Genomic DNA, 15,866 nt, shown 5'->3' on the forward strand with positions numbered 1-15,866 from the left:
CTATGTGCTGAAAAGGCGGGGAAAGATCTTTGAGAGCTTCATGGGGCTTAACCTGGGCCAAGAAGGATTAACTGAATTTACCTTCAGCTGAGAAAGGGGCAAAGGGAAGTGACTGAAGAGGACACACTGGAAAAAAAGGCTATAGTGATTAGACTGGTTTCACTAGAAAGTCAGTTACATTGGGGAAAAAGGAAAAGCAAGTTGGACAGATAAAGTGAAGCCAGCCTGTGGCATAAAGCAGCCTGGAAGATCACAGATCTTCTCCTATGAGCAATGTGAGCTCCTGAGGGGGTGGAAATGAAGAGGAATGTAATGAATATGCTATTTTAGGAAAAGTCATCACTAACTACGCTTGTTTCATCAAGGAGAACCCCTGGAGCTCCGCAGCCCACACCACATAAGGGTGTGGCAAATATTCATTTAAGTTTACTTTAATAAATTAAGTCTACCTTAATCTCTAGAATTTATACTGACTGAATCTTACGAAAAAAGGGCACTCCTTCTTACATTTAAATACGTCCACCTCAACAGCTGTATCTACCCTCTCCCTAAGTCATCCCAGAAAAGGAGAGACTACCAGGACTTTAGTCTGTTTGGGAGTTTATTTAATGACCTAAAATCAGGGAAGATGCATCTCAGTGATCTTATTTTCTGGACTAAAAATTGGTACAGATACCAAGAGCCAGGGTGAGCATGACAAGGCTGCCGTGACCAAGAGGCAGTCAACTGGTTGCAGACACACAGGCACTTACCTAGCAATCCCTTCCTTGGTGTAGAACACAGAGTAGGTAAGGTTGTCTCCGTGAGGATCTGATGCAGGTGTCCGCCACGTCAATTTGATGAAGCGGGTAGAGACCAGGGAGGCCACGACATCCCGAGGAGCTGAAGGCAGTGGTCCAGTTGTAGCTGGTGCTAGATGGTCAGTAGTGGCACTGGTCAGTGAAGTGGGAGGTAATGTTGGGATGGCAACATCTTGTCATGTGCAAACATTGGGGAATATGAAGGGCAAACCACGACGGTTTTAAAAAAGAGAACAGAAAAAACAAAAAACAAAAAAGAAATAAACAAAACCACGATGGGAAATAAAATAAAATGAATGAACATAAAAAAGGCCATTAAACTGAAGGCTAACATGCAGGCCAGGGTAACTACTGAAAACTAATGGGCACTATTCAAAACACATCACTGTAGAGCAAGCAGACTTTCTGGCCACTATAATGGTTATGGGCAAGGGACAAGGAGGGTGACAGCTGAGAATAAAACATCTCACAGAAGGCACAGCAGTGCTCACGTAATTTTCTTAATCCTGAAAGCAGCATGCAACATCTGTCAAACTTTGCATAAAAGTCTTGCAAATGACAAGACTTCACTATTTTCTTCTACTTTAACATATGGAATAGTATGGATGACCCTAGTTACACTCAGAGGCCCATGGCTATTGTGACTTCACTGCAGAGCTCCTTTGCAGGAGAATTGAGGGCCACATCTTCAACTTTAGTCTAATATTAAACCCTGCACCCCTGTATTTGGTAATCCTGCGGGGGAAGGTTGATAAACTTCTTCATTTGTTTATCAATAACAAATGAATAAACTTCTTCATTTGTTCTTGTTTTGTCAATTCGTTTAGCTATGACAGTACAAAATCCTGAACCAAAAATTCCAAAGCCAAAAAATTGCAAGTCAGGTAGCTAATCTGTTTGTTACACTCTTCACTGCGATGTATACTGAAACAGCTTGCAGACCTCAAGGACTGGATGGGAGAAAGGAAGCAGTGGCAAGCCAAAGCTGCTAGTCAAAAGCCACTTTTGTATAGCGGTAGCCATGGGTAACTTCATGACTTCCAAGACAGCCCATTCTACTGATGAAAACAAAAACAAACAGTCCTGATTGTAGAATTTTATTCTTAATATTGAACCTGAAATCTCTTTCACTTCGGGGTTAGAGAGTACAAGTTTAATCTCACAATTTTTAACTGAAAGACTTCATCAGAATCATGTTCGAACCTTAAAAGGGAAATTAGTAGGAGAGACGTAGAGAGGAAAACATGAAAACCGTGAACCTAGTTTTGAATGAAGTGGTGGAGCGACAACCTCCTGGAAATGTCTGTGAACTGCAAGAGTATAATGTGATGCAGTCTAAATAAATATGCCACATGAAATAAATTATCTATCTCAGGGAAACGGCAAAGGCGGACCAACCTAAAATCTCTAGATAGGTGGAAAGGGAGAAGAGTAATCCAATAGCTACCACTTACTGAATACCTTATATACGGCACTCTGGCTCTCTATATAGATCATTCGATCCTTACAGCAGCTCTATAAAATAGGTACAATCATTATCTCTAACTTATGTGCAGAGACTGACATTGCTAAATCACTTGCCCTAGGTCACAGAGACTGAGTGGTGGAGTGGTATTAACAAAATCAACTTTGGTTTTCAGTTTAAAAGACCTCTGGATATAGCCAAGCAGAGTCTGAAAACTTCTAGTTCTTGTGCAAATCACACAAGAGAGCCTTGTTCTCTCTCACGCTCCCTTTTTTTTTTCTCCTCCCTTAGTAGTGCTTTTAAGAGTGCAGATTGTTCTAAGAATGTAAGATAATGCAGTTTTAGCCCCGATGTTAAGTACATGCTTCACTAAAGCAAGTGTCAACACTACAAAACATTAACTCTGAATGGTTGCTGAGGCCTTGTAGTACTGTTACACATCAACAGATGCACTGCCTTAGAGGAAATAATATACCTCTCATTCACAGCTTTCAGAGTTTGTCTTTATATATTTTGTCAGTTTACTCACACAATAACCCTATGAGGTAGGCTGGAAACGATAGGATTAGATGCTGAGATAAAGGTTAGGAAGGAGTCAAAGACTTCCAAATTATTAGCTTAGGAGACTGTGGAGCTGGAGGTGTCATTAATAGAGAAAGGAAATGTTAAGAGACAACAGATTGAGGGGGAGATTATGAATTTGGTTTTGAATATGCTGTGCTTAAAGTAACAATTCAACATCTATGGAATAAATGAGATGCAAATGAAAATATGGATCTCTGATTATTGTAAAATTAAAAGTCATTAAAAACCCTTATTGGGAAATGATTCAAAAAGTAGCCTGAACAGTCTTGCTTTGCTGCCTCATTTGCGTGTCCATCTAGAAACACACTAAGCTGCCTCCAATTCTGACCCAACTCATCAAACTTAACTCTTCCCAACTATCTACTGGCTAGAGAGAAGAGAAAGTTTGCTGTGTGAGAGGCAGCAGAGCATACTGGAAGGAGCCCAGGACTTTGAGTACAAAGACCTATGTTCAAAACTTGACTCTTCTAATATGCAAGGTTGGGCAAGTCACTCTGATGTCAGTTTCCTTATCTGTAAATTAGGAATAATAATGCTCCCTACCTAAACCCCAAGCTGATACGAACCAGACAAATACCAAACAAGAAAAGTGCATGTGGAAGTTCTGCGTACATGTTACTTACTATGACTAGCTCGAATGAGTAACAACATAAGGATTTCAGTAGGAAAGCAGCTGGCGAGGGAATGCAAGCAGGGAGGATGAGGTGATGGGAGTAATGAGTGATAAAAGAATCACTTAGATAGGGAAAACTCAATTACCCTACTGAACTTCCATAGCACAGATCTATAACTCTTTAACGGCATCCAGCACATCCTATTTCCATTTTTCATGTTTACATTGTATTACTTCCACTAATCTATAAGCTCCTTAAGGACAAAATATGTGTCAGCTTCATCTAGGAATCACTCAACATGCCTCTGTATACTTTAGATAACCAAGTGTATATTTATTGAATTAATAAATGGAAGGAAATTCAGGGAGAACATGAGTACGACGAAGACAATGTTTCTAGAATCTCATTTAAAAAGGCAATATTTTAATCTCTTTGGTTGACACAAAGTGTATATAAATAACATTTATATAATGATATACCATTTGTAAAGCAAATATGTTTTATTAGTTATACAGGGAATAAAAGTATAAATAATGCCTGATCATTATAAATCATTCCTAATTAACCATGGGAAAAATCCATGCCCACTGTGGCCCCAGTGTTCTCTATCAACTTTCCCCAGGTTGATTCTATTGCCGCTGTTCCATATCCTAGCTGAGCAGGTAAGAGAAAGCAACTTATGTGATCACAGAGAATCAAACAGGCAGTTAAGTTACACTAGCATCAATGGCAAGATGATGTAGATTGGGACTTTAGATTCTTGGCATGATGGTTTGAGACTGACAAATCCTCTTCCCCCAAAGCAACTATAAAGCGGAAAAAAACTGTCAAAAACTGCAAACTGACCAAAGACATATAACAAGCTGAGAAGCATCTGTTCATGAAAATTACCAGACTTCACACACAAACAGTGTTTGAGGCATCCCCCTCTAGCTCTGCTAGAGTGATTGTTCAACCAGGCTAGAGCAGGCCCTACAAACCAGTGGTTTTGCTGTTGTTGCCAGAAGAGCTCATTTGGTATGGAGTGTTGTCAATTAGAGGAGCAATCCTGGTGGCAAGTGAATAGGAAGGGCCAGTGCTCTGCTGGCCTGAGGTTGTATCATATTGAGGCAAGCAATGGATGGTAGACTAGCCATGGAACAAGGTATTCCATGAGGTGAGAAAGTGGTAAGAAGGCTTGGTAACCTCTGCACATATCCTAGGTTGACTGAAGGCCATGTGTATGTACCCTAGGGACTGCAGCAGGCCTGAGCCACTCACACACCCCTGGCAGATGAAACCTGTGTGTGTGTGTGTGTGTGTTCACAAGACAACTGAGAGAGCCTGGTAGAAAGCAAAGGCTGGGCAAACTAAAAAAAATCCAGATTTTGAATGCACTCCCCAAACCAAACAAAGACCCATCAGCTCAAAGTGGTAGGCTTATTGGCTTGAGGTATTTGAGCATAACTTCTGACTAATCTTTGGTTCAACACTAATTTATACAGACACAGGGCAAAATCTAAACAGAGCCTTTTAGAAAATACAAATAAAAAGATAATCAAAACTAAATACTAAACAAAAACATCTGTGGTTGCACACCCTGGGAGAGGCAGAAATCACAGATTTAGTACAGGCAAGTTATTAAACAAACAAAACAAGAACAACTGCTAGGGGGTGGGAGGAAGAGTCAGAATCCACAGTTGCTACAAATTTATTATCCAAAATATCCAATATTCAACAAAAGTGAAGAGACATGCAAAGAAATAAAGTGTGACTCATACTCAAGGGGTAAAAAAGGCAGTCATTACAAAATGTCTTTCGTGGAATGTCCTCAGATACTGGATTTTACAAAGACTTCAAAGTGGCTATTTAAATATATTCTAAGAACTAAAGAAACTGTCAGGAACTAAACAGGATCTGACAGTTTACCTTACTGATAAGCTAACAAGTTAGCTTATTACTGATTCATGGGTGCTGGCAGATGATACAAGTGCTGCATCAGAGAAAAAGAACTTTATTACTCATGGCAGTGGAGGCAGCTAGAGTTTCTCGTTTGTTTTTGTCAGTCTCCCATGCCCCCAAAGTCCCATGAAGGCAATGTGGAGGGGCCAGGATGGATGCCTGCATATGCAGGTCTTGCTCTATCACCCAGGCTGGAGTGCAGTGGCACGATCATAGTTCACTGCAGCCTCCGCTTCTCAGGCTCAAGCAGTACTCCCACCTCAGCCTCCTGAGCAGCTAGGACCACAGGCATGCACATCCACGCCTGGCTAATTTTTTGTACTTTTAGTAGAGATGGGGTTTTGCCATGTTGCCCAGGCTGGTCTTGAACTCCTGAGCTCATGCGATCCACCCGCTTCGGCCTCCCAAAAGTGCTGGGATTACAGGCAGGGGCCACCACACCTGACCTGTTTACTACTTTTATAGCAAGAGGAAGCAGGCCCCAGACAAAGAGAGGCTTACTGTGGATATCTAATTTAATTCTATTGTGGTCAGAGAACACACTCTATATGATTTTGGTCTTTTAAAATGTATTGAGACTTGTTTTGTGTCCTAGCATGTGGTCTATCCTGGAGGTTGTTCCATGTGTGCCTGAAAAGAATCTGTATCTGCAGTTTCTTATAAAGATTATGAAGATTCATAATGTCACAGTTAGGTCAAGTTGGTTGACAGGGTTATTTAATTATTTTATATCCTTCCTAACTTTGTCTAATTGTTTTAGCAGTTTTTGACAGTAGAATATTGAAATCTGCAACTATTATTGAATTATGTTATTTCTTCTTTGAATATAACAATTATAAATACATACACATCTAACAAAAAAGCCCCAAAATATGAAAGCAAAAAATGACAGAATTAAAAAGAAATCTGAGAAAACCCCAAATATTTGAAAATTAAACATGCTCTTCAACAATCCTAGGGTCAAAGAAGAAATCATAAGAAAAATTTAAAAATATATTTTTAACAGGCCAGGCATGGTGGCTCATGCCTATATAAACCCAGCACTTTGGGAGGCTGAAGTGGTGGATCACTTGAGCCCAGAAATTTCAGACCAGCCTGGGCAACACAGTGAGACCCCATCTCTACAAAAAATAAAAAAATTATCCAGGCATGGTGGTATGCACCTGTAGGCCTAGCTACTTGGGAAGCTGGGGCAGGAGGATCACTTGAACCCAGGAGGTTGAGGCTGCAGTGGGTCATAATTGTGCCACTGCACTCCAGCCTGGGTGATCGTGAGACTCTGCCTCAAAAACACAATTTTTTTAACACTATAAAAATAAAAACACAATGTATTAAAAATTACAGGATGCAGCTAAAGTGGTACTTTAAGGGAAATGTAGTGCTTTACCTACACCAGAAAGAAGAGAGGTCTCAAATGAATTACCTAAGCTTCTATCTCAGGTAGAAGACTAGGAAACTAAGAGAAGACACAAGTTACTCAAATCAAGAATAAGAGAAGGGACAATAGTACAATACTACCAACCTTACAGATACTAAAAATGCTTTAAGGGAATATTTTGAAAAAAAAAAATTGCCAACAAATCAGACATCTTAGAGGAAGGGGACAAATTCTTAGAAGAACATAAACTGCCAAATCTATCAAGAAGAAACATAAAGTCTGAACAGACCTATAATAGAGAAATTGAATTAGTAAGTAAAAATCTTCCTACACAAAGAAAATTCTAAGTCCAAATGGCTTTATTGCTGGATGTTATCAAATATTTGAAAAGAGAAATAATACTAATCCTTCACAAACTTTTTCAGGAAATAGAGAAGGAGAAACATTTCCTAACTCATTCCTGTGAGTTCAGTATTACTCTGTTATCAAAGCCCAACAAAGAAAAGAAAGAAACATGACACATGAAAAGAAAGCAACAGACCAGTATCCCTTATGATCATAGTATAAAACTCCTTACCAAAATGTTAGCAAGCCACATTTGGTAACACATTAAAAAATTATATGCCATGACCAAGTAGAATTTATCATAGGAATTCATGACAGTTTAATGTTCCAAAATCAATTAAACACATCACATTAAGAGAAAAAAGAAAAACCACTAGTTATCTCACTAGACACAGAAAAAGCATTTGACAAAATGAAACACCCATTCATGATAAAAACTCTCAACAAACTAGGAAAAGAAGTAAAATTCCTCAACCTGAAAAGCCTACAGTGAACACTGTATGTAATGGTAAAAGATTAAATGCTTTTTCCCTAAGATTAGAAACAAGACAAGCATATTAGTTTCTCATTCCTTAGTACTAGAAGTCCTAGCCAGTGCAAAACAGCAAGAAAAAGAGAAAAAGGAAATACTGATGGGAAAGGAAGAAGTAACACTATTTTCATGTGTGAATGACATAATTATCTATGCAGAAAACCCTCGTGAGTCTACTAAAAAAAAAAAACAACTAAAACTAATAAATAAGGCTAGCAAGGTCGGAGGATGAAAACCAACTATAGTTCTATATTTTAGGAACAATCCAAAAATGAAATTAAGAAATCAATTCCATTCAGAAATTCCACTCACAATAGCATCAAAAAATTAAAATACTTAGAAATAACTTTAACAAAAATATCTAGGAATAAATTTTAAGATACTCAGGAATAAACCTAGAAGAAGTATAACATTTGTACAGGGAAAAAACTACAACACATTGCAGAGAGAAATTAAAGAAGATCTAAATAAATAGATATTCCATGTTCATGAATTGAACAACTCAAAGTTGTTAATAAGGCAAGTATTAACATGCTAGAAGAAATGCAAAAACCTAGAATAGCCAAAACAATTATTAAAAAGAACAAAAAAAGTTGGAGGATTTATATTACCTAATTTCAAAATTTACTGTAAAGCTACAGTAATCAAGACACATGAATAGGCACATCGATCAATGAGATAATTCAGAGTCCAGAAATAAACCCTTATATTTGTGGTCAATCGATTTTTGGCCAAGGTGTCAAGAAATTTCAATGTGGGAAGAATAGTCTTTTCAACAACTAGTGCTGAGACAACAATATACCCACATGCAAAGTAATGAACTCACACCATATATAAAAATTAACAAAATATCTCATAGTCTTAATATAAGAACTAAACTTCTAGAAGACTTCATGTCTTGAGTTAGCAAAGAATTTTTAGACATTACACCAAATGCACAAGACATAAAAGAAAGCATGCCCTGATAAATTGGATTCTATTAAAAACAAATACTTCTGCACTAAAACAAAACAAAAATAAAAACAACAACAACAAAAAACAACCCACAACTAAGTAAATGAAAAGCAACAGACTGGCAGACAATATTTCCAAATCATGTATCTGATAAAAAAAAACTTATACCCAAAATATATAATGAACTCTCACAACTCAATAAGAACCAAAGATTACAAAAAAAAAGGCAAAAGCTTTGAATAGTCATTTCATCAAAGAAAACATAGAATAAGCACAAGAAAATGACATCATTAGTCATTAGGGAAATGTAAATTAAGAGCACAATGAGATAACTACTCTGGTGGCAGAAGGGAAAGCAACCAGCCTGACTCTAAGAAACAAAGGTTTTTACTACATGTGGCCTAGAGATCTGTATTTTTCATGTTTGCTTTGGGCCCTTGATGACTGGTTGGCATTTATAAAAGTCTTTGAGAATTTCTGGACACTTTAATTTTATGAAGACTTCAGACAGATTGATTTTAAGCTCAGGTGTTTTGAGCAAAAGAAATGTCCTAGGACTGTGTAACTACTGCTGTTTTACACTAGGAAAAAAAGGATGTTTAATAGTTTCAACTATCCAGTCTTTCTTTCCTTTTAACAGCTTTACTGAAGTATGATTTACATACCATAAAGTTCACCCATTATAAGTGCAATAAACAGCCTCCAGAATAAGTCTAAACATCTCAGCACAGTGTTCAAAGTCCTCCAGAGTGGTCCCATCGTCGCTTTCTAGGCTTATTTCCTAAACAGGATGTGCTCTCGATTTGCTTGGTTACTTAACAAGAAGGAACTTTATAGCTTTTATACCTTTGTTCATACTGCTACTATGTTTAGAACAGTATGTAAACACCATGTAAATCTGAATCAAGCCAAAGGCCGCTGGGAAATCTATTTGAGAAAAGGTATTACATTTTCAAATGTGAGCATTGCTGTCCGCTCTGACCTGCTGTTCAAATGCTTGGCAGCAGCTTCACACTGGCCCAGTCGCTGAAACCTAAGGGCCTGCACAGGGTTGTAAGTAGCAAAAACTGAATTGTTCCGTGGAAGTTCCTAAAGAACGATGACGTTTCTCTTGATCTGGCTTTGTTGTTTGTTTTTGAGATGGAGTCTGTTGCCCAGGCTGGAGTGCAGTGGTGTGATCTCGGCTCACTGCAGCCTCTGCCTCCTGGGTTCAAGCAATTCTCCTGCGTCAGCCTCCCGGGTAGCTGGGCTTATAGGCATGTGCCACCATGCCTGACTAATTTTTGTATTTTTAGCAGAGATGGGGTTTCGCTATGTTGGTCAGGCTGGTCTCGAACTCCTGACCTCAAGTGATGTGCCCGTCTTGGCCTCCCAAAGTGCTGGGATTACAGGTATGAGCCGCTGTGCCCGGCCTGACTTGGCTTTATATTGAGTAAGTCATCAGAGCTACTCCTAATATTTCTGAGAATTAACTTTCAAAATCTAGCTATGCTGTGGTTGATGGTTCCAGTTTCAATACATTAGATTTGTGACTGATAAAGTGTCACTTAGTAACATTTTATAATTATTAGTTTAACCAATACATGTACTTGAAAGTTTCTGAAGGTGGAGATCATTAAATTCTGCAGTAGGCATGTTGCACCCTTGGTTAAGCAGATCCCCAATTATCCCAATTTGACGCCCACTCACACCAACTACAGCTGTGAGTAGGTACATTTACATTTTCATTTTGGAATCCAAATTTTATTCCTTTTTCATAACCTTTCTTTGAAAATAGATTAGTTTTGAAATTTCTTTAAAAATTTCTAAGCTTATTTGAAAGGTAGGAAAGTATCATGGAAAATATTCTTTCTCTCTGGCCCTTCATTAGGAATCTACTAAATTGTTATTTCCCAGGAATGTTCACTCTAACATTATTCAGAATTCATTATTCAGAGCGGAGTCAGATTTACATGGTGCTTATTACTCCGAACATAGTAACAGTGTGAACGAAAGTACAGTTCCACAGAATATTACTTTTGGGAAATGTTAACACGTATGCCGTAAAATAAAAAAGAGAACAACAATCAAATTTGGGAGACTGTAGAGATTTGCCACGCATATTAGTACGTTAAAGACTCCTAGCACCTCTTCTGTTTGTTAACCTAGCATTTCTCATTCTTATTTGATCATGAAATCCCTATTTCCCCAAACAGTAATCCAGTCTGGGGATCCATCCCTGAATTAAATTCTTCCTGAGATACTGTCTAGCAGAGAGCCCCTTTAAAAGAGCTCATGCAGGCATTCTTCGGATAATCATGGCAGACGGGAGAGGCAGGACTAGACTGCAGCTCCGACTTGGATGGACAGAGCAGTTTGCAGAGGCTTGCACTGTGAATTTAAGCTCCAGATTGACTGCAAGAACAAACCAGCAATCCCGAGAGGACCCACAGGGAAGTGGATTCTGAAGGCAGAGGATTGCTCATGCAGGACCTGGGAGAAACCCCAAATACTGTGAGTGCCCCAAGTGCCCCAACTGTGGAAGTGGGAAAGGGAGATTCTCCTCTCCTGAACACACATCTCCACTGGAGAAACTGAAGGTTGAGGGAGAAGTTTCCAACCTTACCTGGAGCTCAGTCAATTTAGAGAGCCAAGCAAAATACAGGGGTAGAGGAAGCAGCGAGAAAGGCCCTGGGAGCTCACTAGGTCCCCAGGCAGGCCATTCCTGCCTGGCACCACAGGGATCCTTTGGGAGGGCAACCAGAGGAGCACGGTGGGGAAACCACCACACGGAGAAGGAAATCTCCAGCTGAACTTTGTAACAGTTTGAAGCCAGGGAGAAGCCTCTTGGCCAGCACTTGGGACAGGGTGAGAATCAGGTGTGCAGACTCCATAGGCTGGGGATGAATTAAGTCCTTTTCTTTCACAGCTGGGAGGCAGGCAGCCTGGGGCAATTTCTCAAGCCTGGCTCCCCCACTGCTGGCAAACAGACCCGGCTGTTAGACGGGGCACAGTGGGAGTGAGACTGGCCCTTTGGTTTGCGTGGGAGCTGGGTGAGGCCTGTGACTGCGGCTTTCCACCACTTCCCTGACAACCTGACAACCTGCATGACTCAGCAGAGGCAGCCATAATCCTCCTAGGTACACAACTCCATTAACTCACCCCCATCCTCCACAGCAGCTGCAGGGAGACCCGCCCAAGGAGAGTCTGAGCTCAGACACCGTCTAGCCACGGCCCCTCCTGATGGTCCTTCCCTACTCACTCTGGTAGCTAAAGACAAAGGGCATATAATCTTGGAAGTTCTAGGACCCCGCCCACCTCTGGTTCCTCTCTATACTACCACAGCTGATGCTCTCTGGAAAGTACAACCTCCCAGCAGGAGGCCAACCAGCACAAAAATAGAGCATTAAACCACTAAAGCTAAGAACCCTCACAGAGTCCATTTCACCCCCCTGCCACCTCCACTGGACAGGTGCTGGTATCTGCGGCTGAGAAACCGATAGATGGTTCACATCACAGGACTCTGTGCAGACAACCCCCAGTACCAGCCTGGAGCTGGATAGACTTGCTGGGTGGCTAGACCCAGAAAAGAGGTAACAATCACTGCAGCCTGGCTCTCAGGAAGCCACATCCATAGGAAAAGGGGGAGAGTACTACTACATCAAGGGAACACCCCGTGGGACCAAAGAACCTGAACAACAACCTTCAGCCCTAGATGTTCCCTCTGACAGAGCCTACCCAAATGAGATGGAACCAGAAAACCAACTCTGGTAATATTACAAAACTAAGCTCTTTAACACCCCTCAAAAAATCACACTAGTTCACCAGCAATGGATCCAAACCAAGAAGAAATCCCTATTTACCTGAAAAAAAATGCAGGAGTTAATTAAGTTAATCAAGGAGGCACCAGAGAAAGGTGAAGCTCAATGCAAGGAAATCCAAAAAATGATACAAGAAGTGAAGAGAGAAATATTCAAGGAGATAGCATAAAGAAAAAACAAAAAATTCTGGAAACATTGGACACACTTATAGAAATGCAAAATGCTCTGGAAAGTCTCAGCAAAAGAATCAAAGAAGAAGAAGAAAGAAATTGAGAGCTCAAAGACAAGGTCTTCCAGTTAACCCAATCCAACAAAGACAAAGAAAAAAGAATAAGAAAATATGAACAAAGCCTCCAAGAAGTCTGGGATTATGTTAAATGACCAAACCTAAGAATAACTGGTGTTCCTGAGGAAGAAGAGAAATCTAAAAGTTTGGAAAAGATATTTGGAAAATGTTCGAGGGAAACTTCTTTGGCCTTACTACAGACCTAGACATCCAAATACAAGAAGTACAAAGAACACCTGGGAAATTCATCGCAAAAAGATCATCACCTAAGCACACTGTCTTCAGGTTATCTAAAGTTAAGACTAAGAAAAGAATCTTAAGAGCTGTGAGACAGAAACACCAGGTAACCTACAAAGGAAAGCCTATCAGATTAACAGAAGATTTCTCAGCAGAAACACTAGAAGCTAGAAGGGATTGGGGCCCTATCTTCAGCCTCCTCAAACGTAACAATTATCAGCCAAGAATTTTGTATCCAGTGAAACTAAGCATCATATATGAAGGAAAGATACGGTCTTTTCCAGACAAGCAAATGATGAGAAAACTCACCACTACCAAGCCACCTCTACAAGACTGCTAAAAGGAGCTCTAAATCTTGAATCAAACCTGGAAACACATCAAAGCAGAACTTCCTTAAAGCATAAATCACACAAGATCTATAAAACAAAAATACGAGTTAAAAAGCAAAAGCAAAAAACAAAAAAACCAAGGTACACAGGCAACAAATAGCATGATGCCAATGGTACCTCACATCTCAATATGAACACTGAATGTAAATGGCCTAAATGCTCCACTTAAAAGATACAGAACTGCAGAATGGATAAGAACTCACCAACCAACAATCTGCTGCCTTCAGGAGACTCACCTAACACATAAGGACTCATATGAACTTAAAGGGGTGGAAAAAGGCATTGCATGCAAATGGACACCAAAAGCGAGCAGGGGTAGCTATTCTTCTATCAGACAAAACAAACTTTAAAGCAACAGGAGTTAAAAGCGACAAAGAGGGACATTATATAATGGTAAAAGGCCTTGTCTAACAGGAAAATATCACAATCCTAAACATATATGCACTAACACTGGAGCTCCCAAATTTATAAAACAATTACTAATAGACCTAAGAAATGTGATAGACAGCAACAAAATAATAGAGGGGGACTTCAATACTCCACTGACAGCACTAGATGGGTCATCAAGACAGAAAGTCAACAAAGAAACAATAGATTTAAACTATACCTTGGAACAAATGGACTTAACAGATATATACAGAACATTTCATCCAACAACCACAGAATACACATTCTATTCAACAGGGCATGGAACTTTCTCCATGATAGGCCATAAAGTGAGCCTCAATAAATCTAATAAAACTGAAATTATATCAAGCACTCTCTCAGACCACAGTGGAATAAAACTGGAAATCAACTTCAAAAGGAACCTCTGAAGCCATGCAAATACATGGAAATTAAATAACCTGTTCCTGAAAGAGCAGGTTCAAAACCTGCTTTCGTTCAAAAACGAAATCAAGATGGAAATTTTAAAATTCTTTAAACTGAACGACAATAATGACACAATCTAACAAGACCTCTGCGATACAGCAAAGGGGCTGCTAAAAGGAAAGTTCATAGCCCTAAACGCCTACATCAAGACTGAAAGAGCACAAACTGACATTCTAAGGTCACACCTCAAGGAACTAGAGAAATAAGGACAAACCAAACCCAAACCCAGTGGAAGCAAGGAAAGTACCAAGATCGGAGCAGAACTAAATGAAACTGAAACAAAAAAAATACAAAAGATAAACAAAATTCACTTGGTTTACATCAAAGAACCACTTATTTATGGTTCTTTGAAAAGATAAATAAAACCGATAGACCATAAGCAAGATTAACCAAGAAAAGAGAAAATCCAAATAATCTCATTAAGAAATGAAACAGGAGAAATTAAAACTGACACCACTGAAATACAAAAGATCATTCAAGACTACTATGAACACCTTTATGCACATAAACTAGAAAACGTAGAAGGGATGGATAAATTCCTGTAAAAATACAACCCTCCCAGCTTTAATCAGGAATTAGATACTCTGAACAGATCAATAACAAGCAGCGAGATTGAAATGGTAATTTAAAAATTACCACCGGGCACAGTGGCTCACGCCTGTAATCCCAGCACTTTGGGAGGCTGAGGCGGGCGGATCACGAGGTCAGGAGATCGAGACCATCCTGGCTAACACGGTGAAATCCCGTCTCTACTAAAAATACAAAAAATTAGCTGGGTGTGGTGGTGGGTGCCTGTAGTCCTAGCTATTCGGGAGGTTGAGGCAGGAGAATGGCGTGAACCCAGGAGACGGAGCTTGCAGTGAGCCGAGATTGCGCCACTACACTCCAGCCTGGGAGACAGAGCGAGACTCCGTCTCAAAAAAAAAAAAAAAAAAATTACTAACAAAAAAAAAAAGTCCAGGACAAGACAGATTCACAGCAGAATTCTATCAGACATTCAAAGAAGAATTGGTACCAATTCTTTTGACACTATTCCACAATATTGAGAAAGAGGGAATCCTCCCTATTCATTCTATGAAGCCAGCATCACCCTAATACCAAAGCCAGGAAAGGACATAACTGAAAAAGAAAACTACAGACCAATATCCTTGAAGAGCATAGATGCTAAAATCCTTAACAAAATACTAACTAATCAAATCCAACAATATATCAAAAAGATAATCCACCATGATCAAGTGTGTTTCATACTAGGGATGCAGAGATGGTTTAACATACTCAAGTCAATTAAATGTGATAAACCACATAAACAGAATTAAAAACAAAAATCATGTGATCTTCTCAATAGATGCAGAGAAAGCATTTGACAAAATCCAGTATCCCTTTATGATTAAAATTGTCAGCAGCAAATCAGCATACAAGGGACATACTTCAATGTAATAAAAGCCATCTGTGACTAACCCACAGCCAATATAATACTGAATGGGGAAAAGTTGAAAGCACTCCCTCTGAAAACAGGAACACGACAAGAATGCCTACTCTCACCACTTCTCTTCAACATAGTACTGGAAGTCCTAGCCAGAAAAATCAGACAAGAGAGAAATAAAGGGCATCCAAATCGGTAAAGAGGAAGTCAAACCGTCACTGTTTGCTGATGATATGATAGTTTACGC

General features: G+C 39.6%; 1 protein-coding gene across 9 annotated transcripts in view; it reads right to left on the reverse strand.

Moving 5' to 3' along the window:
• NEO1 (neogenin 1) overlaps positions 1–15,866 on the reverse strand; it is a 268,181-nt gene that overhangs the window by 68,770 nt on the left and 183,545 nt on the right. For 6 of the 9 annotated variants that reach the window (XM_055277851.2, XM_055277844.2, XM_055277849.2 and 3 more), the window contains one exon: positions 753–972. In XM_055277851.2, coding sequence (XP_055133826.1) covers positions 753–972 — 220 coding nt within the window. The remainder of the gene's footprint in view (positions 1–752; positions 973–15,866) is intronic. The other 3 variants (XM_055277852.2, XM_055277847.2, XM_055277850.2) reach the window with 1 other exon arrangement.

This window comes from Symphalangus syndactylus, chromosome 5 (assembly GCF_028878055.3).
Source record: "Symphalangus syndactylus isolate Jambi chromosome 5, NHGRI_mSymSyn1-v2.1_pri, whole genome shotgun sequence".
In the NCBI taxonomy this organism is placed as follows: Eukaryota; Metazoa; Chordata; class Mammalia; order Primates; family Hylobatidae; genus Symphalangus; species Symphalangus syndactylus.